Source organism: Schistosoma haematobium, chromosome 4 (genome assembly GCF_000699445.3).
Source record: "Schistosoma haematobium chromosome 4, whole genome shotgun sequence".
Lineage (NCBI taxonomy): Eukaryota > Metazoa > Platyhelminthes > Trematoda > Strigeidida > Schistosomatidae > Schistosoma > Schistosoma haematobium.
This window is the reverse complement of record NC_067199.1, coordinates 17,048,430-17,075,327: the sequence shown is the minus strand read 5'-3', so window position 1 is coordinate 17,075,327 and position 26,898 is coordinate 17,048,430. Positions and strand designations below refer to the sequence as shown.

The 26,898-nt window shown below is 35.6% G+C and overlaps 3 protein-coding genes across 7 annotated transcripts; 1 reads left to right on the top strand and 2 right to left on the bottom strand.

Annotated features, from left to right (window-relative positions):
• Positions 1–1,754: 1,754 nt before the first annotated feature.
• On the bottom strand, positions 1,755–9,518 carry ABT1 (Activator of basal transcription 1; the record flags this gene model as incomplete). 2 transcript variants are annotated; one of them, XM_012946773.3, is made up of 4 exons in its annotated part: positions 1,755–4,991; positions 6,341–6,552; positions 7,373–7,683; positions 9,097–9,226. In XM_012946773.3, the coding sequence occupies 4 exons, from the start codon at positions 9,224–9,226 to the stop codon at positions 4,823–4,825; spliced, it is 822 nt and encodes a 273-aa protein (XP_012802227.1). In that variant the 3' UTR covers positions 1,755–4,822. The 2 variants fall into 2 exon arrangements, with proteins under 2 accessions (XP_012802227.1, XP_051066366.1); XM_051215832.1 differs by having other exon boundaries at positions 7,373–9,518.
• Positions 9,519–12,032: 2,514 nt separating this feature from the next.
• Positions 12,033–26,476, top strand: MSRB2_1 (Peptide methionine sulfoxide reductase B2, chloroplastic). 4 transcript variants are annotated; one of them, XM_051215827.1, is made up of 7 exons: positions 12,033–12,098; positions 14,102–14,467; positions 16,012–16,081; positions 16,152–16,239; positions 16,275–16,351; positions 21,416–21,563; positions 26,239–26,475. In XM_051215827.1, exons 2-7 carry the CDS (start codon positions 14,440–14,442, stop codon positions 26,338–26,340), a joined length of 513 nt encoding a protein of 170 aa, XP_051066363.1. In that variant the 5' UTR covers positions 12,033–12,098; positions 14,102–14,439; the 3' UTR covers positions 26,341–26,475. The 4 variants fall into 4 exon arrangements, with proteins under 4 accessions (XP_051066363.1, XP_051066361.1, XP_051066362.1 ...); XM_051215828.1 differs by lacking the exon at positions 14,102–14,467 and adding an exon at positions 19,406–19,456 and having other exon boundaries at positions 16,012–16,239; positions 26,239–26,476; XM_051215829.1 differs by having other exon boundaries at positions 16,012–16,239; positions 26,239–26,476.
• Positions 12,449–14,389, bottom strand: MS3_00007537 (uncharacterized protein). Its single transcript, XM_051215831.1, has one exon. It carries the CDS (start codon positions 13,528–13,530, stop codon positions 12,676–12,678), a length of 855 nt encoding a protein of 284 aa, XP_051066365.1. The 5' UTR covers positions 13,531–14,389; the 3' UTR covers positions 12,449–12,675.
• Positions 26,477–26,898: the final 422 nt, after the last annotated feature.

The window sequence follows — 26,898 nt, the reverse complement described above, 5'->3', positions numbered from 1 at the left end:
ACATAGACTTGTTTAAACATCAAGCTCTAGCAAATATGACCTGTAAATAGCGTAAATATACATTGACTAACAATGCAATCAAGGATTGAATAGTTATCCGGATCTAATTCTTAGTGTTCCTTCACTTAACACCTCATCATGTTTTAAACTATGCACTATCCTGTAATATCTTTTCTTCCGACCACTGCCTGCCTAATTTCATATTTTCGAGTTCCATTGCCAAACAACAAGGATGACACTTCTCCAAAAACATACGGTGAGTTTCAGCTATAAGTTTTCTGCAATCATAAAGTCATTTTAGATGACTCGTTCAATGGCAACCACACAACTACCTGGATTCATTCGATTGTTCTGATCCGAGTGAGTGGCAAAAACGTCAACAGCATCAAGCACTCTAGAATTAATTGCCATACTGCATGTTCTTTCTGGATTTATTTGGATCATTACTACTCCTCACGAATGGCTTTATATATGTCGTCCACTGAGTAATCTAATTTTCAAAAATAACCCAGGCGAGTTCAACTATTTTACTTAATGATTTTTTTTTTACTTAACATGTATATGTCTTCCAGTTGCTTTTGTCATATATTTGTAAGTGTCCCTAGGCTAAATGCAGTAACTTTTTATGGAATGTTTATAACGCGTCATATTCCTGCCTGAAGTTTCACAAGCATTCTTAGCTTTGAATTTATTTATCTGGTCATGTTTAAATTGTCATATACGTCAACAACCTGCTTGTTAACCTGGCCCGTACATACGTTACACTATATCTTCATGTCTTCTAAATTTAGAAATCATCTGAATCGCCTTTAACATTTATCAATAAACCCATCATAGTCGTTGTTGCTAATCGTATTTGGGTTTGTGGATTGGTTTATCATATTACCAGCCTAAAATGCGGACATAGTTTAGATAATAAGATTACAAATTTAGGTACTATCAACTGCACTAGTAAAATAACTAAATCCTCAGGTAGTTGTTGGCTAAACAAACGTTTAAAATCAAAACTCCGTAGCCTACTAGAATTAACACTAAACGAATATTTCTGAATTGAAATTTATAATTAAATTAGGCGTCTCGGATTCTTTAGCGTTATAAATTTCTGATAATTTCGAATCACCTAAAGCAACAATACCTATTTTTCCACTGACCAATCCTCAATCAACACTATAACTAGTTAAATTTAATAGTTTCAGGATATCGTCATAAAGCATTGTCATGACTTGACAATCACGTAATATGATTGATAAAATTAAGGAAACTATTAACAAAATCGGTCAGCAAATTGACTTATAATTATCACTAGTGTTGTTTTTCTTTTATCTTCATTCACTACAGATGATTACAGTATGTTTCTCTATCAGTTGCTCATTCAGTAAATATCTCAAAACCTTGTCAGTCTAAGTGATGGTTTAGCGACACAATCATGCATGCAAATAATCAGTATAAGCAGTCGAGCAAATCTCCTGCAAATTGAAAACATTAATGTCGAATTTACCCCAACACTGACTAAGGTTCAAGCCATTATCATAGACATGAGTTGGGAGTGTACTCCCCTGGTTACAACTTGTGTTCTTCCTGATAATCACATGAGCATCACTCACTATTAATCATCTTGTAAAAACTCATTTAGCTAAATACATCTTGCAGCACCACATCACTTAGTAATATGACACATAGGCTTAACTGATTTCAATAACTTATAACCACTATATCTCAATTAAGTCGTATTCCGCCTTATGATAAACTGCATACTTGCAACTAACTTGTATACCCAATCAGCCGACAAGTATAAATATAAATAAATAGTCTGCCACAGATCAGAACATTGAGTCTATAGCATGTCTCTTACGAATACACTTATGTTTAACGATTTGTTCCTAGCTATCTGTCCAAAATTCATATAATCATCACTCACGTATTTAAATTTTGTTTTGATAAACATTCATGTGTATTAGTATTATTACTAAATTCTATCACGGTCAAGTAAAAATGAGGTTGAGAAAATCTCCCGTAACTAAATAAACCGTATCAAACTAACTGGAACACTAGTTGGAATTCTTCTCCACGGTATACTTTTGTTCCTTCAGTTAGCCTACTAATACAGATGCAATTGGAATTCAACTCTTATGGACAACGTACCGGCATAATCGTTATCTGATTTCATAATTTAAACCAAAACTAATACCAATATTAACATTTCTACAATATTCATTATTTTAATATTTCTAAACACAAAATAATTACTGCCTATAAGTTAAGTTATTAACACGCATCGTTTTATTATTATTATTGTAATCCCATTTTTTATAGTTCAAATAATCTTCACACAAATTTTCATTTTAAGCGTGTTAATCATGAAAGCAGATATTTTAGAATTATTACATGTATTTCCCGACCAGATGCTGCCGTCTTTTTGATTTATCTTTCAGCTTACCAATACCCGGAGGATCCTTATTATCCTTGGTAACCTCCGACGCGCGACGATCCCATCCAATTTGGTATCGAACCAACATCACGTTGATTCTGGTGGGAGAGTAGTGTAGTGGCATTGGACAATAGCCACACAATCCACAAAGCTGTGAACACGAGACTACTCAGAAAATAGATATTCAATATTTAACTCGGGGAAATACCTAACAATGGAGAAGGCGCGAACAAGGAATTGAATGGACTGGGTTTGATCGGATGGCATGGCTCGTCCATGCAGGCGTGGTCCATCTCAGTGTTACTTTATATCTTCTATTCATATTAAATATATTGTTCTTTCTCTAGCCTAACCTTGTTCTACATCATGTATTGGTAATTGATACGATACAGTGAGTTGGTGTAGTCGATGGTGTGACTTCCACGTAAGATCTTATAGATTAGGCAGTTATATCATGACAAATCTACAAATTTAGGATTAGGTCTATTATAAGAGCAGTACTAATATCATAGTAGACCATAATTCTACAACTTCTCCCTTCTATCCCATCCATACGAAGAAATGCAGATGGAGGAAGCTAGTGTAGTAGCAATCTCTGCATCTGTAGGCCTCAATATACACAATGAAAAAAGCAAGTTTCTCAAATACAAGGCGGAGAACACCAACCCAGTCACACTTGATGGAAGAGCTCTGAGAAGCATCATCAATAAACATGAGGATCCGATGCAGACCCAAAAGGCAAGGACTGGCAAAGCAAGGGCCGCATCCCTACAGTTGAAGAACAGGTGGAACTCAAAACAACTGTCAACCAATATTAAAGTCACAATCTTCAATACGAACGTCAAGACAATCCTACAGTACAGAGCTGAAACTTGGAGAGCCACTACAACCATCATCAAAGAAGTACAGATATTCACAAACAACTGTCTACCCAAGATATTCAATATCGGTTGACCGGATACCATCGGCAACAGCCTTCTGTGAGAGAGGACGAACCAGACTCCAGATGAAGAGGAAATTAAGAAAGGTTGTTGGAAGTGGATAGGACATACATTGTGGAAATCACCAGACTGCATCATGATGCAAACCCTAGCTTGGAATCCTGAGGGGAAACGGAAATGAGGAAGGTTGAAGAACACACTGTTTCGGGAATTAAAAGCAAACATGAAAAGGATTGCCCAAGACAGGGTTCGATGGAGAGTGCCGTTGGTTGGCCTATGCTTCTCCACGATAGGTAACAGGCGTAAGGAAACTATTGACAGATTAAACATAAATATATAAAAAGATCCGCCGTTACGACCTTCAGGTGATATAAACAAAGATAACATCTAATTGTGAAACTTTGGGGGTTAATTTGAATGAACATATGCGCAAAATCTGTATTCAACAGCTACACAAGTTATGAATAACGAAGAAAACAGGTCCTTAATTAAAAGTCATTGAATAGAAAATAGCGAGCATACATGTGTTGTAATTGTGATGTTTCAAAAGAGAGTTAAATAATGTACAAATAAGTATGTATGGAAATGATGTCCACTCTGGGATGCAGGTACATCTAGCTGACGAGTCCCGAATAGGACGGAACGCGCGTTCTGGATTCAGCTGCTAGCCACCATCCATATTTTCAATTTAAATCTTTTAAAATACACGTATCTGATCAGCTACAGTCAACTATACGCTATATCAAATAGTATGAAACCAGTGATTTGTGGTATACCATTTTCAGTGAATATCAACTCGTTTATACATTTGTGTCTGAAAACTGACGCATCTTACACTCTACTAAAAATACTAAGCAAAAAACAAACGATTCATTAATAGCTAATAAGGGCGGCCTGCTTGAGCATCTGGGCTACCTGTTCCTGCCATCTAGATACTTCAACAAGTTGTCTATTTTTGTTTGTTTTAATATATCATTATGTTTATTAATCGCATAGCCTATTCTACTGCGTTTCTGAAAAGTGTACAACCTTCCGTTGTCAATGTTACAAAAAACTCAATAAGAGACAATGTGGTTACTGGCAATATACAACGAAAAGAATGCACATTACTCAGATGTTCATTTACCGAACTGCTAACATCTAACTGGCGATCACTCACTATTTATCGCCAGGACCGACCAAGAAGAAAGAAACGGAAACATGTTGAAATACTTTGCGCTGAGAATTCTATATTGTACCAAAAATATGATATTGAATAAAGCTGATAATAATAATAATAACATATGTGAATTTATTGAAGACCATGATGATTAATGCAAACACGGATAATTATTGTTTGGTTTATTAAATTAATAAGTTTGATTATTTCAGTGAATACAAAAGATCGTTTTCGTCAGAAAAAAATTATTTAAACTATATAAACATCTCATATACAATAATTCAGTAAAAAAAATTACAGACCACCGGCAAAAAGACTGCCCATAAATTCAGGATTCGAAACGGCTGAGAAGCCAAGACATCCTTCAGGCGGTGTACGACTAGAATGAGCAAGTTTTTCTTTGATTTCATCTTCTGTAAGCTTTTGACGTCGATTCAATCGGACTAGTTTTCTTTCAGTAAATCTAGAACGACGGAAAATTTAACTAAGATTTTCTACTGGATATAAATAAAATAAATATAAAATAAAATAGGATTGGATTAGACAGGTAGAGAACTTAAGGATCATGTGAATATTACTAAGTTTCCGTGTCTTTTAATGCACCTAACAATGGGATGTTAGTGTTAATGATCGTTTGCAAAATTATTTTGAAAGCTTAATGGTAAACAGTGTTAATTTGTGATTGTCTACGGCTATAAGAACAGTTCTGGGGAGAATATGAGGTTACATTCCAGATCTATTTATCTGTATCAATATGCTTAACCCCCAAATGAAAGAAAAACACTTTTGCTGAGCATTTACGGGCAATTTAAGAAGTAAATATTAAGTTAATGATCAGTATATAGAAGTACAGTACATAGGGCTCAACGTTAAACCATTTGTAGGACTTCATATGTTTAGTTTGGTTTACCAATAATTTAGTGAGGGATTTCAAAAGGTTGGCGGATGGTAATATTTGATTATGGGGTATGAAAAACGAGGTTATGCTCCCAATGAAAAGCCAATAATAAGCGTTCCCCGAACTCATTGCAAGTATTACCAATATATTCCTCTGACAATATATAAAACTTAAGTAAGACACTGCGAAGAGTCCAATCCCGATCTACACTTTCGCTTATAAGTAAACATGACCGGCGAGTCAGGTGTTCAACCCTGAGAAATATTGTACACATTTATGACAGAATTGAACCAAAACACTTCTTGAATAAGTTTAATTTGTGGCATTGGAGCAGCTTCCACCAATAGCGTGTTTAGTGACATAGGGACCGAGTGGGTTGCTAAAACGCACTTTATGAAATGGAGTCACGATGTGGAGGATAATCATATTATATGTTATCAATCAAGAATTCATGAAAGCACTCTAAACGACTGACAATTTATTTGCTTCAGACGTAAAATACAGTTAGGAATTAGGACCAATGAGGGACCTATCGTAACTTTCCTTTTATTTAAATTTAAATAGCCGGAATAAATGAACACAAAAAGCTCCGTACTAACTAAACGTTTAGTGATTTACTTAACCACATTTTGGTATTTTTGATGTGTTATTGGATTAACTAACGCTTAGAGATAATAATATGTATTGTTTTCCCTTTGATATCTCTACCCTCAATTACACAAATCATACTGTGTGCCACAGTTAACATTCTTTATAACCAGATGAAACAGCAAATTATTTGAAGTAGGAAATTTTTCTCGGTGTACATAACTGTAATGAATCCATGAAGAGGAATTTATCATACATAACTTCAGAAATTTGTTAACAAACTATAAAAAAGATGGCAAAAAAATAAGTATATGTTAAAGAAATACCTTTTCCCTTTAACTTGCTTCATCTTTTTCTCTAGTTTCTTTGCATCCAGAGCTGCAGAAAATTGGCGAGCTTGATGCTTCGCGACCACTATATCACGATCATGAGCTGTACGTCTTTGTTCTTCTTCTTCGCGTTCAGCGCCAAAAAGGTCGTTCCATGAAGTATCTTTCAAAAATCTAATGTTCCACAGTTCACCAAACCACGGATTACGCTAAAAGCGAAAAAACAGAACGAGTAAGAGGGTTGGTTAGCTTCTGACTTAGTGCATCTTATGGATACTGTAACCACAGGACACAATAAACACGGTTGTACATAAAGCGAAGTCTTTAGGAAGTAAAGAATAACAAACCAACGACTGACTGTGTAAGAATTATGCCTTCTAAGGAATATAAAAATGCTTCGAAGTAAATGATTGCATACTATCGATTTCCTAAACCAGTCACTTATTTAATTTCATTTGTATCATATATAGATTAGTACAATAATAACCCAAAAAAGTTTTAATAAAAGAGGTAAGCTTTTTTATTTGGAAAACAGTCGCTGCAAAAGAAGTTACACATATTGTAATCATCATGCAGCAGTCAAAGGAAGGTTTACGTGAAGTGTTAGTGTTTATGTATATATAGTTAAATTAAAGGAATTGGGATACACCAATTTTGGATAGTAATCCAAGTGGCCTCAACAAAACAGCCCATATATGAATCTCTCACAGCCTCATCAACTGACTTACCATCATTCCCTAATACCCCGCGTCTAACTTTACTATTACTTACCCAGTGATCCCAGAGGATGCGAGCAATATTTCTAAGACATCTGTGATCAAATACTAGTAACTTACTTGTTCTTTTTTAATTTTTTTGGATAAAGTCTTTGGTCACAGTTCTAAATTACTGCAAAATCCAAAAATGGGACATACTGTTTGTTATGTGTATCCGAATTCCAAAGACTTGAATTCAAAATATAATATCGGAACGACAAAACATGTGCATATAGTTAGTGAGCAAAGAATAATAATGGTAATTATAACGAACCTTTGGTCCAAGAACTTCTGTACAATTAAGCCGCTTGGCAACACGCCTAGCTATTTTGTTGTTCAGAAACTCAACCCAACCTTCTTCATATTGACGGTATTTTCCTACTTTTTTCTTTGTTGGTACCAAATAAACTCTGCCAATTTTACCAAACTGTTGCATAATATCCGAAATCATGCTAACGTTCATCCCATTTGGTATAGTTGAGAGATATATAATGCCCGGAACATCAGACTCGACTTTGTCGTCCTCTATTCTGGCATCAAAAACCATTAAATTGAACGCCGAGGTGAAATGAGACGAAAAGCAGGCTTATAAAATTTGAAAAGTATTAGGAAAATGAGCTAAGAAACTGAAACGACAGAACAATGACACCAAAAAGCACAAGCAAACAAGAAAATATGCAAAAACTGCCCACGAAAACATAACACGTGACGGAGGTCAAACACTAATCCAACGAGATATGTGGTAACGCACTAAAGAAATAACGACCAAATCGTACGTTACATCATTTATAAGTCAATCTATAAGAAATCTTCGAACATGTGGACACCAGGAAGTGATAACCACCCTCATACATTTGAAACCATCAAAGACCTGTAAAAGCCCAAATCAATAAGTAAAGCGCTTTGAAAACACTCTTTAAGCTCCAGTAAAATGGTTATACTAACCCTCATACCTGCATTTATCGATTTAGCAACCACAGAATAATAGTGACAAATAAATCTAGGAAATAAATGTCTATATTTATGCGAAATTATATTATTCATCTCAATCATTAACGTCTCTGCTAATATCCATTGAGTTAACTTATACATTGAGTACAACGCATATAACAGTTGGATAAAATTGTCACCTACTTGTGTCGTCCCAAGTTATCTTTAGCATTGATTGTTTGGTTTAAATCCCAAACTAGTCTAAATGTTTTTTATCGCCTGCATGAATAAGGTTCTGATATATCGGCAATCAGGGATCCCAGTGAACTGGTCTAACACGATAACTAAGTCTGTTGAAAAGACATTGGGGAGAATTCGATCCTCATAACATGAATTGACAACTATTTCAATAGGGCCATCTCAGAGATCCCTATAGATGATTTGGCGAAATTCGCTTTCTGGAGTAGGATGTGGGATTTTTAAAACGGAACACCATCCAGCCAACAACTTATCGGGTCTTCCATAGCACTGGAGAAGCTGATTCGCTGGAAACACAGAGAGGATAAAACGGATCGAAATCGTTATTCTACTATATCTAGAGAGCTGATACAAGAAGCGATGGACTCTCCATAAATTTACTGTGAAAATTTATTTACGCTTGCGGAATGTGAAGGGTAAAACACGAAGCAAAATGTGGAATGCAAGTTTAGCAACACCCAAGTTTATAATCACCCATGCTAACATCACTAGAAATTTCAACATAAACGGCTAAGTATTTTTCATGTAGGAATATTAAGCTGGAGGGAAACTCAAGCTTCAGGCTAAAAAGAAAATATATTGACAAATCTACTTATGATACCCAATGATCACATCACATAAATCTTTGAGTAATTGACGATCTGCATTGTGTCAGAAGCAAGTCATTAGTGAACAGGATTATTGGGCTACGTATACCGTACACTAAATTAAATAGTTCTCGAAGCAAGCGTCGGGACCAATGCAAATATCGTCAACATGAAGTAGTTGTTAGTGGATACTTAACAACATGGACGATATAATGCGGCTTACTGAATTTAAACTCCAGCTTATAGGAGTCTACAGAGATGTCGAAACCTACACCATCAAGGCTATCACATCCACCATACCATACAGCAGGTTGACAGCCAGATGAACTCAAAATTTTCAGTATCAGGCGCATCTTTCATATCCCTTAAAACTCGGCTAACAATATATTTCATGCGTCCCACGTAGTGTGGGACTGGTAGTCACAAACATCTCATGTCGTCTTCAAGAAGGGAAAGTCAACGGTTCATCTACACCGATGAAGAAACTGTCATATATATTACGAGGGCGTCGGACAAAGACATTCACTAGAGATCACTGTAAATGAATCAGGGGACTAGGAAGAGACGGGAATAGAGTTGAAAGTTAGGACCTTAATGCACAACGCCCTTGAGCAATGAAATGACCTTGACAAGCTGACCGGCTGCTTATATTTTGCGCTGGTGTTTCTTCAATCCGAATCATTCAATGACTGTGCGTGAGGTATAATAAGCTCTTACCTAACGAGCTCTTGTTTGTTCTAGCAACTGGTCACTAATTTCAACAAAGAGATGTACCATTTGAAGCTATAAGTATCAAACGGAAAAGAATGAAGTTGAAGATGCCACTGGTATTCGTAGTTTAACAACACTTTAACCAGTAACACCTTCTAATGTGAATCGCACCCACCAAGTGAAATCAAAGAACAGAAGCGAGGGGGCTCGAAGATATATTTGATAGGCTATCAATAAATCGAGGATCGACTGGTCTAATCTGGCTAGCGATTGCAGGGGATGTTGAGCACGGCGTACTCAACCGTGATCCTTAAATAATCTCAGAGCTCCTCTCGAACAATGCTTATGAAGTTCTTTTTGAATCGACGAGTAATGTCAAGGCTCAGCTCTTTATAACAAGTTGAATTCTTTGTGTAAAACTCCTAATTCTTAGATATTCCCTTGATTACTGTACGGCCACACCCTACCGTTTGTTTTTAGTTTAACTAGAAAGGAAGCTAAGATGTGCTGATGATGATTCCATTCTCTAAACGCTCGCTTTTGATTTAAATATATTTTTGAGAACAATGATCTTGTGTTTTGAAATGCTCCTTCTTTTTCTTTCTTTCTGGACTACAGTTCAAGTTTCTCTAATCAGGAAACCCATATCGGGACCGATTCCAAACTCGTCGGTTCGAACAAGCTTTCGGGTACAACTTGATAGTCGCATTCACCGACGCCCAGAAGTATTTTACCTCGCACATCAGTCGATCTTCTCATTTCAACATTTTTCATTCCGGTGTTCGGCTCCTCATGTACCTCTACCTACACTACTGACACATTCTTTGTCGTCCGTGGTCAAATTGTCGGTGCAGATATAATCAATCTTTTTACCAATCTACACCTGAAAAAACATATTCTTCTGAGACAATAGTACTTTTGAAGTAAATGCAATTTGAGGTTTCAAGTTGGAGCGTATGTGCACGAGTTTATTAACCTTTATTTCATCCGCTTTAAGTTTTTACGCATGCACAAGTGTATTTCGACATGTACTTGCATCACTTATTTTTCTGTCTCATGACGGCTGGAAAAGACGAAAAAGAGCAACGATGTTTAGGATGAATCGAAACTTTCGTTGTACCTTTTCTTTTTTTACTATGTTGTTCTTCATGGTCTCTTATAATAAGGAAAAAATGTCAGACGCTGCCAAGCACAGCAAGCTATCAGGAAAGTGTTTATCAACGGCATAATCATTGGGTTGAAACTTCTGGCTTTCCACGTCTTATGGTCATCATTACCCTCTAGGGTGGAGGAGTGATATATAGCAGTAAATAAATCCAAAAAAACAAATAGCCGTCTTGAGACAGAAAAATAAGTGATGCAAGTACATGTCGAAATACACTTGTGCATGCGTAAAAACTTAAAGCGGATGAAATAAAGGTTAATAAACTCGTGCACATACGCTCCAACTTGAAACCTCAAATTGCATTTACTTCAAAAGTACTATTGTCTCAGAAGAATATGTTTTTCAGGTGTAGATTGGTAAAAAGATTGATTATATCTGCACCGACAATTTGACCACGGACGACAAAGAATGTGTCAGTAGTGTAGGTAGAGGTACATGAGGAGCCGAACACCGGAATGAAAAATGTTGAAATGAGAAGATCGACTGATGTGCGAGGTAAAATACTTCTGGGCGTCGGTGAATGCGACTATCAAGTTGTACCCGAAAGCTTGTTCGAACCGACGAGTTTGGAATCGGTCCCGATATGGGTTTCCTGATTAGAGAAACTTGAACTGTAGTCCAGAAAGAAAGAAAAAGAAGGAGCATTTCAAAACACAAGATCATTGTTCTCAAAAATATATTTAAATCAAAAGCGAGCGTTTAGAGAATGGAATCATCATCAGCACATCTTAGCTTCCTTTCTAGTTAAACTAAAAACAAACGGTAGGGTGTGGCCGTACAGTAATCAAGGGAATATCTAAGAATTAGGAGTTTTACACAAAGAATTCAACTTGTTATAAAGAGCTGAGCCTTGACATTACTCGTCGATTCAAAAGAACTTCATAAGCATTGTTCGAGAGGAGCTCTGAGATTATTTAAGGATCACGGTTGAGTACGCCGTGCTCAACATCCCCTGCAATCGCTAGCCAGATTAGACCAGTCGATCCTCGATTTATTGATAGCCTATCAAATATATCTTCGAGCCCCCTCGCTTCTGTTCTTTGATTTCACTTGGTGGGTGCGATTCACATTAGAAGGTGTTACTGGTTAAAGTGTTGTTAAACTACGAATACCAGTGGCATCTTCAACTTCATTCTTTTCCGTTTGATACTTATAGCTTCAAATGGTACATCTCTTTGTTGAAATTAGTGACCAGTTGCTAGAACAAACAAGAGCTCGTTAGGTAAGAGCTTATTATACCTCACGCACAGTCATTGAATGATTCGGATTGAAGAAACACCAGCGCAAAATATAAGCAGCCGGTCAGCTTGTCAAGGTCATTTCATTGCTCAAGGGCGTTGTGCATTAAGGTCCTAACTTTCAACTCTATTCCCGTCTCTTCCTAGTCCCCTGATTCATTTACAGTGATCTCTAGTGAATGTCTTTGTCCGACGCCCTCGTAATATATATGACAGTTTCTTCATCGGTGTAGATGAACCGTTGACTTTCCCTTCTTGAAGACGACATGAGATGTTTGTGACTACCAGTCCCACACTACGTGGGACGCATGAAATATATTGTTAGCCGAGTTTTAAGGGATATGAAAGATGCGCCTGATACTGAAAATTTTGAGTTCATCTGGCTGTCAACCTGCTGTATGGTATGGTGGATGTGATAGCCTTGATGGTGTAGGTTTCGACATCTCTGTAGACTCCTATAAGCTGGGGTTTAAATTCAGTAAGCCGCATTATATCGTCCATGTTGTTAAGTATCCATTAACAACTACTTCATGTTGACGATATTTGCATTGGTCCCGACGCTTGCTTCGAGAACTATTTAATTTAGTGTACGGTATACGTAGCCCAATACTCCTGTTCACTAATGACTTGCTTTTGACACAATCAGGTTCAGATTTGTGTAGTATGGACAGAAGGCCTACGGCCTGTGTTATTCCTTTTCTAGTATGCTTATGTGTGTGTCCAGTCTCCTCTTGAAAGTGTCAATTGAAGGTGCGGATACCACTGCTTCAGGCAGCAGGTTCCAAGTATTGATGACTCGGTGTGAAAACCTGTATGCCACGGGTATTTTGTTCGTTCTTGGCTTTTCTACTCGCCTGCTATGTCCTCTGAGGTGTCCCGATCTAGTGGGAAGGAAGAGGGAGAATAAGTTAGGTCCGAAATCATTTCTTAGTGTTCTGTACATCAATATTAGATCTCCCCTTAGTCTGCGATAGGACAGAGTAAAGAGGTTCAGTTTTTCAAGCCGCTCTTTATATGATAAACCCCGGAGTTCCGGAATTGCACGCGTAGCTGCCCTCTGTACCTTTTCTAGTATGTCTGAGTCACCTTTTAAACAGGGGCTTGCAGCCTGAACACAGTTCTCTAACTTAGTTCTCACTAAGGATGTGTATAATGTGGTGAACATGGTAGTATCAAGCTTAGTGAATGTCCTTTTTAAAGCCCAGAGGGTTCGAAACCCCTTAACTGCGACCTCCCGGCAATGGGCCGTCGTCTTAAGATCATTGCTCACTGTCACCCCTAGGTCCTTATGAGACCGGACTACGGGTAATGACACATCCCCTATGTTGTACGTTTTAACCTTTGAATCCCCCAAGTGCATGTAGACACACTTTTCCGAGTTGATAGGCATTAGCCACTCTTTAGACCAGTTTATCATATTATTTAAGTCCGCCTGAAGAGTAAATGCGTCTTTGTCTCCAGTTATAACTCGCCAAATTTTTACATCGTCAGCGTATAATAACATTGGAGACTGTACTATACTTGTAAGATCATTAACGTACATTATAAAAAGTAAAGGACCTAGGACGGAACCTTGGGGTACTCCACTAAGTACTGGTCTCCAGATGGAGCACTTGGAATTTATTCTTACTTCTTGCTTACGACCTACTAGGAAGAGAACCAAGACAGGAGCTAATATAGCATCAGCTCATTACTTGCTTACACTGCAAAGAACAGATACTACACATGATCTTAGCTCAGAGAGCCGAGAAGCGATGCAGATCCTCAATTACTCAAAGATTTATGTGATGTGATCATTGGGTATCATAAGTAGATTTGTCAATATATTTTCTTTTTAGCCTGAAGCTTGAGTTTCCCTCCAGCTTAATATTCCTACATGAAAAATACTTAGCCGTTTATGTTGAAATTTCTAGTGATGTTAGCATGGGTGATTATAAACTTGGGTGTTGCTAAACTTGCATTCCACATTTTGCTTCGTGTTTTACCCTTCACATTCCGCAAGCGTAAATAAATTTTCACAGTAAATTTATGGAGAGTCCATCGCTTCTTGTATCAGCTCTCTAGATATAGTAGAATAACGATTTCGATCCGTTTTATCCTCTCTGTGTTTCCAGCGAATCAGCTTCTCCAGTGCTATGGAAGACCCGATAAGTTGTTGGCTGGATGGTGTTCCGTTTTAAAAATCCCACATCCTACTCCAGAAAGCGAATTTCGCCAAATCATCTATAGGGATCTCTGAGATGGCCCTATTGAAATCGACCATAATATGTAGGAGTTGTCAATTCATGTTATGAGGATCGAATTCTCCCCAATGTCTTTTCAACAGACTTAGTTATCGTGTTAGACCAGTTCACTGGGAGAGAAAAATCCCTGATTGCCGATATATCAGAACCTTATTCATGCAGGCGATAAAAAACATTTAGACTAGTTTGGGATTTAAACCAAACAATCAATGCTAAAGATAACTTGGGACGACACAAGTAGGTGACAATTTTATCCAACTATTATATGCGTTGTACTCAATGTATAAGTTAACTCAATGGATATTAGCAGAGACGTTAATGATTGAGATGAATAATATAATTTCGCATAAATATAGACATTTATTTCCTAGATTTATTTGTCACTATTATTCTGTGGTTGCTAAATCGATAAATGCAGGTATGAGGGTTAGTATAACCATTTTACTGGAGCTTAAAGAGTGTTTTCAAAGCGCTTTACTTATTGATTTGGGCTTTTACAGGTCTTTGATGGTTTCAAATGTATGAGGGTGGTTATCACTTCCTGGTGTCCACATGTTCGAAGATTTCTTATAGATTGACTTATAGTGGATATTATGTAGGATGTCATCGACCTTTTCTAACCTCTCTTTCTATTTTTGGGAATGCAGCATCGCTGTTATTCTTTTGGTCTGAGAAAATAGGCTTGCTACTCTCACAACTCTATAGTCCGTAGTACGATTTAGCACTCAGACATTGGGTTGGTTACGGCTCTTCAAGTGACCTGCCTGGTACAGTAGGAACTTGTAGAACTGTTGTTCCAACTGTTATAACCTGCCTGTTTGGCATGCTCGACCGCCACGTCAAGATAGCAGGAACAGTGTGGTATGGTTGTAGACATTTGATGGTTTTTAACGTCGTCCACACAAATTTACGACTCCAAGTCAACCATTTCTTTGGACATTCTGAGACATTGCTGTGCTTTCTTATTGCTTTGATTGAAAGTTTTGACTTTTTTGTGCTCAGTTTTCTCCCAATTGTTTACTTTACGTTCAACATATTTTCGACTGACATATGTTGGTGGTTTATTTGAGTTTTGAATTTTGACTGCTTGATTATCAGTGAGTGTGCAATAAGAATTTATGTCACTTTCATTTTTAATAAATATGACGACATTTACCCGTTTAACGATATCAGCTTTCAAATGTTCATGCTTGTATGTATTCGAAAACGATGTTCATTTTCTCATTGTCGTATCCCTGCGCTTATAGAAAGCGTTGCATTTTAAATGAATAAACATGTGATTCTCTTGATTGTGATTGACTCAGGGCTCATCAGTAGCCACTTGAATGTATGCTTCCCACAAAACGCTGATGTGTTTAGATTAAATTCATAAGTAATATCTGTATAGGTTAGGTGCTTTCCGTTGTTCTTACACTGACAATTAGTCTTTAGCGAATCCCCTTACCTGAAAATAAGACTTCACGACATACTGATGTCATTATATATTTGCAGGAACCAGTACCTATTGAATTTTTAATTGTAAACATACACGATTAAATGACACGTCTTCTCTTTTGTATAATTACTCGTCTATATTTTTCAAAGGTTAGTAAATGTGAACTTATGGATTCTGTGGGAGTTTCGTGAGTTATTTAACATCCAAAACATTAGTACCGTTGTGGTTACTGATTTAGATACTTAATTCTAAACCAATGGGTAGTATCACAGCTGAAATACACTTTTTTCAGAGCTTCGTATGGTGGTTTGTAAAATAATTCCATCCACTGTTTTTTCTGTTTTAGGAGTCCTAGGTATAAACGAACTTGAACGTCTTAGTGTTACTTCAGTTCTCTTTTGTATGCAATTATTCAGGTGAGATGATGAATAGCTTTATGTAATCATTAAGTAAAATCCCACGTGTTAACGCAAGTTTCTTTTTCAGAATGTCTACGAAAAAGTCAGACGAAGAGTGGAAATGTGTTTTGAACGCCGAACAGTATCGAGTAGCTCGTCTTAAAGGCACAGAAGCAGTAATTACAGGATTTCGATTTAACTTTTTATGTAGCCTTTCACCGGTGAATATTACCATAATAAAGAAAAGGGTGAATACCTTTGTGTATGTTGCGGATCAAAACTTTTTGAGTAAGTCGTTTTCATTAAATAGCTATTCAGTGGAAAATTTGATATCAGTTTTGATGGTTTAGTAATGCAATAACTATAATAGCCGGTAATATTCATACTCTATTAATATACATTATAAAAGACGTAAAAATATTCTTTACATTGAGTTTCATATCTGTTTCAGACTAGATGTTTATTTTATTTATTTATTTTAACACATAGATATTGGTACAAGGAGGCATCAAATATATATGCGCCACACAAATCTCATTTGATATGTGTGAGGGCTGTGATACTACCCGGGTGCCCAAACCGAAGCAGGAGAGACTAGATGTTTACTGCATATCTGTATCCATTTCCTCTCTCATCTAAATGGAATCACATCAAACGGAATTGTTAAATATCGTACGCATTGATTTTTAATACTTGAATGCATCAGATATCAGGACAGGTGTTTTGTTCTGGTGAAGATTCTTTGTTGTTGTATTATCGATCGAACTACACATTTCCGTATACGTTGTAATTATGCCTAGAATTTGAAAATTTACTCTGAAATTCAGATTTTGAAAATCTCGTTCTATTTGTTTTGTGATCCTTCTCAAATATTTCACCGTCATAATCCAAGCGTAGTTACGTAAACTCAAAGAAAAGGTTAAGAATTCCCACGGTTATGGGTTGAAATCTATCATGATGGGACCTGTGTGTTCGTTTTCTTGTTTTTTTCCTCAACATTTTGACTTTCGCTATGATTCCTTACTTTCTATTGCTTGATTTTATTCGGCATCTTCAAACTTTAGTCTCATTGACTATTATTGATAGTACCGTTATCTCTACTTCTAAATATTCACCTTGTTAATAGTTTCTATCGCAATGCTGGTGACAGCCGTTTAAACTTGATCCGGTGTATATTTGTGACAGACCTTACTCTGATTAAAAACTGACTGAAAGAGTTTAAGGAAAGACCTTTTTTAAGAGGAAGAATGTGTTTGTAAAATCTCAGTGAATGAATTTGAAGTAAATCCAACGTTTCGCCTGGTAATCTGGTCCAAGCTCTTTCGAGAAAATATAATCAAACATCAAAATTATCAAACATAAATAGGTACATGGTTCTCTGATTAACTGTATATTAAATAGGTCATCCAATCAACGCTAAAAATGTTTAAAGTAGGTATTCGCTTTAGTGTGTAAGGGACATGTGGTATGAAACGAAAAGTGCTAAGACAACAGATGGTGTGTATACTTAAGTGTTTATAAAATCAAATATAGAGGCTTTAATTCCGCATATGTAGGTGAAACATCAAGACAACTGAATGTGATTCTGAAGGAACACAAACTATGCTTAAAGCACGTTCCTAAATTTTCAGACGATGTAAGAAAAACTCGAAAACAAATCAGCAGTAGCATTAAACTCAATAGACTCGGGACATACGATTGATTCCATTGGCACAAGAACCTTTCAAAAAAGTTCTAATTCTTACAAAGAAAGACTAACAACAGAAGCCCTACACATATAGGCAAATTGAAATATTATTAATAGGAAAGATGGAATACAGTTAGCTGTCCTATGGCAACTAATAATTAATAAGTAAACATGAACTCCTTATTCTATTTTATCTCTTATTATCTGAATAACAGCAATTACATTCAACAATTCTGATCAGTTGTCTTATCTGAATATGTTAAATAGTTAACTGAAAAAATGAAAAATAACACAAACATTCATTTACAAATACATTCTTCCTCTTTGAATTCATTCCTTTATTTTGGTTATCTTCATTTCATGCATACTGTGACATATTTGATTCATATCATATATAAAAATTGTATGTTTTCTTAAAAATTCACCGACTAGAGACAATATATGCTGAATGAAATTTCTCACACCACGTACGTATACACACCATCTGTTGTCTTAGCACTTTTCGTTTCATACCACATGTCCCTTACACACTAAAGCGAATACCTACTTTAAACATTTTTAACGTTGATTGGATGACCTATTTAATATACAGTTAATCAGAGAACCATGTACCTATTTATGTTTGATAATTTTGATGTTTGATTATATTTTCTCGAAAGAGCTTGGACCAGATTACCAGGCGAAACGTTGGATTTACTTCAAATTCATTCACTGAGATTTTGCAAATACGTTCTTCCTCTTTAATGTCTGACGTCAACTCGGCGCTCAAATACTGTGAAACTATTCGATCAAATTTAGACGAAATTTCTTATAAGAACTGTTTTACTTTTTATCGCACCGAATGTACTCTGCTGTAAGTCAGACGTTTCTTGAAAACCAGAATGTGCAGTTGTTCAAACCGACGCAAATAAGTTGAGGTTTGAACCTGCTATTTAGTGTTTTGAAGGTCGAACGCCTTAACCACTAAGCCACCAATCAGTAATCTGAAGTATGTGTTACCCTTACGATTTAATGCTTGTGAATTTACTCATCGTAAATAGCACCAGTGCGAAAGTATGAATTTGTTTTACATAACTGTGTAAGTATAAAGTATTATAAAATTAACTCCTTACAACGTCCAGTTAGTTTACAATGATACTAACTGTAAATATATAAGAGGTAGATCTAAATTAATTTGACTAGCTATGAATCACGACCGTGTTGATAACTTATTTTTGTGTGTTATCAAATCATTATAGAAAATCTGTTAACTGTTAAAGATCAGCATCCAAGGTAAGTCACATGGCAATCATTATGAAAAAAAGATTGTTTTAAGTTCTACGAAACGAGTGACTGTTAGTTATGACTTGAATAAAGACGGCCGATGAATTCCGATTGAGAATCCACTGTAACTAGTAGCTGGATATATATATACTAAGATGAAACAAGTTTGTATGCCAAGTAATTTTCCATTTGATTGAAGTGATTTAAAAGACGAAAGTTTCATATAAAATAAAGGGTTTTAATGCATATGGAGTGTATGTTGGAAATACTTTTGTAAACTTCAATGAAGGCTGAGACTTAGATAGTTTACTTAGGATACTCATCTGTTCATCCAACCTACAAATTACCTCGGATAATACTTAGATACACTTGTCCTGTTCTTGTAAAGCTAGGTACTATTCACAGAAGAACATCCTTAGACACGAGAAGGAGCGGATTTTATGGTGAGTTAAAAGCAGTTCAGAGTTATTAAATATACTTTGTTAACCTTAACTACCTACCTTCGGATTCGTTACTCAATGTCATTGCTAAGATTCGACCTAAATACATCTGAGAAGCAATAAAAGCACTACAATGACATATGTATGTACAATTAGCTTCACTGCTATAAAATTAGTTTCCTTTAGATTTTCGTGATTTTATTTGAAGTCGTTTTACTTTTTTGTCTTTTATAACTTACAAATTGCATGTGATTTTATTCCTTTTAATTTGTTATGTCCAAACATTTACAACCAAAAATTCACGTATTTCGCTTATTTCGGCAGCATTACTATATCCTGCCAACTTTAATCAAATTCTATTCTTATTTATGAGGATTTGCACATACATAGACTGAAGTGTTACACCAAAATCTCTCACTATATATTTGTGTCTTTGGTGAATTTTATAGATACGTAAGTTGTCAGTAATAAAGGTCAATTCCTTACAACACTTGTTTCATGTGTGATGTACAAGAACAACAGATTGATGTTGGTTGTAAGTTCATGGTATAACGATTATTTGAAAAATGGCAACTACTGTTGAAATTAATGACAATGTATACATCCTAACACTTCTAACCAATAACACATTTCGACTTAATATTAATGAGCGAAAAGCATTCCATCATAGACATGCATTCTAACAAAAGTTTTTTCACTACTTTGATTGAAGGAGTGATCATTGGTTTTGAATTGTCTTGTTGAATATAAAATAGATCGTTTTTACTAACACTATGCCTTAAAGAGCTTTAAGAGTGTAAAACACTATTTCACATGGGATGTTATTTCTGTTCGAATTTAGGATCCAACAGTGTTGATTGCGATGCAGTATGCGTAAAATAAACTTTTTATTTATTGAATATCAGAACACTATGACAATATCACTTGGTCTTGAAACGCCTAAGAAAATCTATAAAATTCGATTACTTAGTTGAATCTCATATCACAGTGTCGACTATGATCGCATTATAATTATTCATCATCGAGTAAGTAATAGTGAGGTTAGATGCAGGGTATTAGGGAATGATGGTAAATCAGCTGATGAGGTTGTGAATCTTCATCGACTGAGATCGTTGGGCTACGTGTTACGTATGCCTGAACACTGATTATCACGACGCACAATGCTGACTAGTGTTGGGGATGGTTGGAAGAAAGTTAGTGGCGACCAAACCAAAACGTGGCATCAGTGCTTGAAGTCACTAACTTGTGATCTGAGCCATGTTGGTAGATGCAAACTACTTGGTTGGGGTCCGCATGACTATCGTAACCAATGGTTGGAGACTCTTGGTGACATGGCTCAGAATCTATCACAATGGCGTAGTTGTATACACTCTCTTGTACACACTCCCTTAAACCATGAGATTACTTTGTACCTTTCTTTGTACGAACTAATTCTTTCTCCCCGTACTATACTTTTATACACAATCTACTGCTTCTATGAATTTGGTGTTCATATTGTTGTGTTAATGAGGTGTGGCAACTTGGACCGATGCCTGGTCCTACGTTGCAGCTAACTGACTGATTCATGAAAGCTTCTAAAATCGCCTTCATATAAACAAAGAAATGAAACGTTACATAGTTAAAATATTCGTAACCATTTTCACAAACAGAAATGATCAGCAAACACTTCCAGAGTTTATTGTAACTCAATTGTAATTTATGCACTTTTGACGCATCACAAATGACTGACAGTCATTGCTATTTTTTACCGTTTTAAAAATACAAAATACTACCGAATTAACTCAATCAGACATAATCCTTATTATTACTTTGGTAAAATGTTTAACAATAATTAGCAATCTTTATTTTCAATGCTTTGAAGAATAGATAATTCAGCATTTATATCTATCTAATGAATTTTTACATATCAATATATCTAAACTTTCTAAACATCAGTCAATAGATACCATTGCTTTTTTTCAGCTCATCTGCAAAGTTCGACAGTGGGTCAGGTTGGCCATCATTTTATCAAGTTTATGGATCAAACGGGCGAGACGATTCGCAAACAAATGTTACTAGAACAGAAGATAATTCACTGGACTCGATGAGAATAGAAATCTCATGTAAACAGGTATGTATGTGTTCACTGAAAAGTATGATATCTTACTTTGTATTCAGTAGTATTTAATAAATAAATGTAATTTTCATGTTAAGAGAAATGTGTCTCAGCATTTTCTCTAGTCGTATTGTATATACACTGCAAAAGTTAATCACCTTAGCTGAAAGTAAGGAATTTTGTTAAACTTTTGATTAAGTTCCTTTATGCATTAAAATAACCTAAATGTCTTGTCAGTTATTAAAAAGAACGAATAGAGCGAAGAAATGTTTTCTTTTCAATTAGTTTTCATCATACCTCTTCACTAATTTATATATGTATGGTTTACAACAATGAAATAATACTCATCGAGTAGTTGAATAACGTAGTAATTATATAGTGTAACAATGATTACAAAATAATATTAAGGATTAAAAAGATCAAAGTAGTTATCCGTAAAATTAAACAGTTGCTACGTTGCATAGTGAATAAAAGGAATTAACACAATATTTAGATGAAAGGTCAGTATTATAGTAACTCTGTAGAAATCAAGAAACATGTTGAGAACGTTAAATTGCAAAAGTAAAAGAAATTTGAAAATTGCTAGAGTATTCTCAGAAGAGGGGGTTCGATCGAAGTTCAGTTAAAACTTATTCCTATACCGATAGGCAGGATGGCGAGAATGGTTGTACGAACTTCTTTTGGATTCGTAGGTTAGGTTTATGAACATGGATTCTGATAGCCTCAGCAATCTGCAAAAGCTGAACTCAATTATGTGGTAAATTTGATAAAATATATTAGATAGCTTTGAATGCTTTTTTAAGTTAACTTGACGTCCTATGTTCACCAAATGAGCGAGTATAGAACTGCTGCTTTTCCTTTACCCAACCAAGATGGTTGGTGTTTCGCTATGCGATGACGGACTTACCTGACCATGCGCCTTTTATAACTGTTTCTACAGGAGCGGATGAATTGATAAATACACATGGACGTGGCGAATTCAGGCTGTTTGTTTTTATTGATGATTTTGATTACCGAGCGATTTCAGAAACCGCATTCATTTAGACTGCAGTAATTGTTTTCTACACTTCATTTCTTAACCTTTGAGTTACAATTTTCCCGGTAGCATCACTTACGAATAGTAATGTTGGGAACATTAACTTCTGAACGGTAGTTACTTTCATTCTTCTTTTCCTTTCATTCACGTGTTTGCTGTTGCATTCCGTTGTATATCCATTCCTACTAAGCAGGTTACGAATATTAATCATTTCATCTACAATTGTGTCATCAAAACAAATCATTCTAACACAATGAGTCGGAATTTTTATTAGGTTTCTTTTATATCTGATTGGTACAGCACTATAGAAATAAGTATATTGCCCAACTGTAAACTTTCTATGTATCCCTCTCTTTAATGTCCTATCTACTCTTGTTAGTCGGATATCTAGAGACGATATGCTATCACTATGTTTCTTCTCAAGTGTAAAAGTAATAAATGGATGAGTGCTATCAAATGTAACAAGTAAATTATTCTTCTCCCGTCTGTTTTTTTAAAACTGTGAAAGTATCATCTACATAATGACAGTAGAATGTTAAATGATTGATTATGTCTTTAAATGGTTCATTTTCCATTTTTCCAAGAGAAAATGTTTGCCAAAGGAGTGCGTAATGGTGACCCCATGGCTACACCATCCAATTGCCTATCGTATTCATTGTCGATACAGAAGTGGAAGTTCGTCGTGCATCTAAGAACTAACTATTTTCTTGCAGATACGGGAATTAAGGTTTCCTTGCGTCTCTCTATTAGTTCAATGCATATGAAACGATTTCTTTGTGGAACGGTTTAAGAACTTTCACTAACCATTTTGCTCTTATATGATAGGCTGAGTTATTCATATCGAAACGAGTTGAAGAGGCAAACCACTTTTATGTATTTTTTGTCAGACCTTATAGCCTTAGTGTTGTGGTTCCTGTAGGTCTCAACATTCTGAACACTTTCTAAAATAAAACCTTGTTTAATCGGTTCAAATGAGTCTATTACTTGCTTTTCAATACTGTCTGTCACGTTATTCTCATGTGGGAAATTTACATTCCATTTACAATACAAATAGATTGTTATAATTTTCAGACAGCAGAAGATACAGTTAAGGTTGTACTTTTATTGGGTGAGTTTCTTAGATTACAGTGAATTACAGGCTGACATTAGATTTATCAGAGGTTCAGCAATTGAGTGGGAAAAGAACCACAACGCTTCAATCGACAGTCTAGTCCGATCTTGAAGGAAATAAACAAATATCAGGGTGATCGACTACAAATAAGGTCGCAGAATAACTATGTACTAAACGATTGACTAGATCCAATACACAAGGATGATCAACAGAATTGTGTTTATGAAATCAAATGTAATGACTGTAATGCAACGTATATAGGTGAAACATCAAGGCAACTGAATGTGAGGGTGAAGGAACACAAACTGTGCTTAAAGCACATTCCTAAATCCTCAATTGATGTAAAAAAGCTTGAGAACAGATCAGCGATAGCATTACACTCGATTGAATCGGGTCATACAGTTGATTTCAATGGCGCGAGAATCATTCAAAAAGGATTTAATTCCTACAAAGAACGACTAACAGCCGAAGCCCTACACATATGGGCTAATTCAAACAATATTAATAGGAGAGATGGAATACAACTAGCTGTCCCTTGGCAACTAATAATTAATAAGTAAACCTGATCTCCTTATTTCATTTCGATATATCTATGTCATAGTAACTAATTGATAGATAATACGTTCAACGATTCAAATCCGTTATCTTATCTGAATATGTTAAACAATTGACTGGGACATTAAAAATATCAAACACTTTCAATTACATATACATTCCTCTTTGAATTCAGTCTTTTATTTTGTTTACTTATCTTATTTATTCATCTTCATTTAATGCAGGCTGTGGCATTTTTGATTCATTTGATATATAAAAATGATATGTTTTCTTAATATACACAGACCGTAGTCAATATTTAGTTGATTGAAATTTCTTCTCACATCACTTGCGTATAAACACATCCTGTTGTCTTAACACTTTTTGGTTCCATAACACATACCTTGTCCTTATGAGTACAAAAACAATTTGTCATAACCTTGAATTTACTTTGTAATCCTTAAGTCATTCTATGGCCTAGGATAACACGACAATTTTTTCTCATTCTTTCCCTTGATTATTTTCAAATGAACTTTTATTTGGTTGACCTTTATTATTATTTTTCATATTATTTTCATATAAACATGTCTCTTACACATTAATGCAAATACCTATTTATAAAAAAATCCTTCACGTTGATTGGATGACTTATTCAGTATACAGTAAACCGAAGAACCATGTACCTATTTATATTCGATAATTTTGTTGTTCGATTATATTTTCCTTGAAAAAGCTTGGACCAGATTGCCAGGCGAAACGTTGGATTTACTTCAAATTCATTCGCTGAGATTTTACAAATATATTCTTCCTTTTTAATGATTGACTAGTCTTGTTTAAATGTTCAGTACGAGTTTTCAAGGTGTAGACATAAGTCATTTCATTTGAAATGTAGTTTGTTAAGAAATGTAAGAACATGTATACAGAGCTTACAAGAAAACTGTTGGTCATATGTTGCTTCAGATCATGGTGGAGAATGAATTAAACGGTTTGTTTGATAGCCACGAACTAAACTTTTCACAGCATACATGGTTTGAGAATAAATGGATGTTTGTGTTCCTGTCCTCAAGAGACTCGTTTCAAACATAATGACTGACGAGGGAATTGAATGTATATCGTTGTCTACAATACATGAGATGAAGAAAGGATATTTAGCTGCTGTAGTGCAGCTAATTGTACTCCGCCTTGTCTACTTAGATTGCGCGGGTTTACCTAAATATGAAGTCCTTGGACTGTCTTTATTAGAATTTTATAAACCTCTACTGAACAGCTCTTAACATGACTGAACAATTGTTTGGTGGTGGTACACAGTTATTTTTTTGACTATACTTATTTTCTATAATTCTGATTGTTTCCCTAAAGAAGCTCGAACTATACTTCTTAATGAAGCGTTCAAGTTATTCTTAATTTCGATTGCTGAGAATTTTACAAGTATAATTCCATTTGTGGTGTCTTTCATACGTTCAGCAACCAACTATTGTAGAACCAATCGTTCGAATTTGGACGGAATTTCGTACAGAAAAAATTACGATGACTTGTTTAGTATTGTGAGAAGTGTTGAGCGTTTTTAACGACCAGGGAAAAATTGGTGAATAACTGTTGATAAAAATATGTTTCTCGGAGAAAAAAATGGATATTTCTATGCAGATCCGTCACTTCAAGTTGTTCAATTATATTAGATTTTGTGTCCTCACTTGCTGACTTTTAGAGTTTGAAGGTTCTTTCCACCGCAGTACTTTTCACAAACTACTTGAATGGCTACTATTGTCGTGATTTTGCCTATTTTACTGTAATCCTCCTAAGCTAAAGTATAATGAAGTCATGCAATTACTTCTTTAAAATCATAGTATTCATATGAATATAATTTTTATAAGACCGTTTCGGAGAATTTTATTTTCTGTTAGACTTTCTGTAGCGATATACTTAAATAATCAACCTTTTTCCATGATATCATTTTTAATCGAATTAGTCTAGTTCTAAAAATTATTCACATTTTTTATTTTTTCCAATAGTGTGGCGCTCATCTAGGCCATGTGTTCGAAGATGGACCTAAACCAACCGGTTTACGTTATTGTGTAAACAGTGCATCTTTGTCATTTAAAAAGTCAGAATAATTGATTGAAAGAATATTAATAAAATCATTCGGCTGACAAGAATGCATCAGGTCTTAATATGAATTGGCTAACTTTTCTTTTTATCCAATGTTTGTATCGATCAGGTATCGGCTAATAAACTCATATGCTTTCTTACAACCATGCTTTTATTACTTTACCCGTTATATTCAGTTGATGGTAGTAAGCGAGCTAAATGCGCGAGGAAATTGACGAAGTTTTAGCTAGAAGCTGTGGTCACTGGAGCTCAACCGTATGGAGCGTGGGGCAGTTAGCCAGTAAAGACGATGAAAGGTGATTGGGTAGTACCACGAATTCATTGAAGCTAAACATGTACACCATTGGCTGTTGCCAACTCGCGTCACTTGTGGCGCAGGCGAGATATCCGCCTGTCAAATAAAGGACGATTTTACTGTGCAGCAGTTCGCTCCGTCCTACTTTATGGGTGTGAAATGTAGCCATTAAGAATAGAGGATATTTGTGGGTTGCCATTATTCGTTCAAAGATGTCTTCGAAGTATTGCCCGTGCATTTTGGGACCACGGAGTAAGCAATGCCTTGG

Bases quoted from the DNA above. Each gene is read 5' to 3' on its own strand.
- MS3_00007537 (XM_051215831.1), bottom strand. From the start codon at position 13,530: ATGTACGTTAATGATCTTACAAGTATAGTACAGTCTCCAATGTTATTA.
- MSRB2_1 (XM_051215827.1), top strand. From the start codon at position 14,440: ATGCTAAAGATAACTTGGGACGACACAA. The intron at 16,082-16,151 runs GTGAGATGATGA...TTTCTTTTTCAG, and splicing joins TTTTGTATGCAATTATTCAG to AATGTCTACGAAAAAGTCAG. The intron at 16,352-21,415 runs GTAAGTCGTTTT...GCTTTTTTTCAG, and splicing joins TGCGGATCAAAACTTTTTGA to CTCATCTGCAAAGTTCGACA.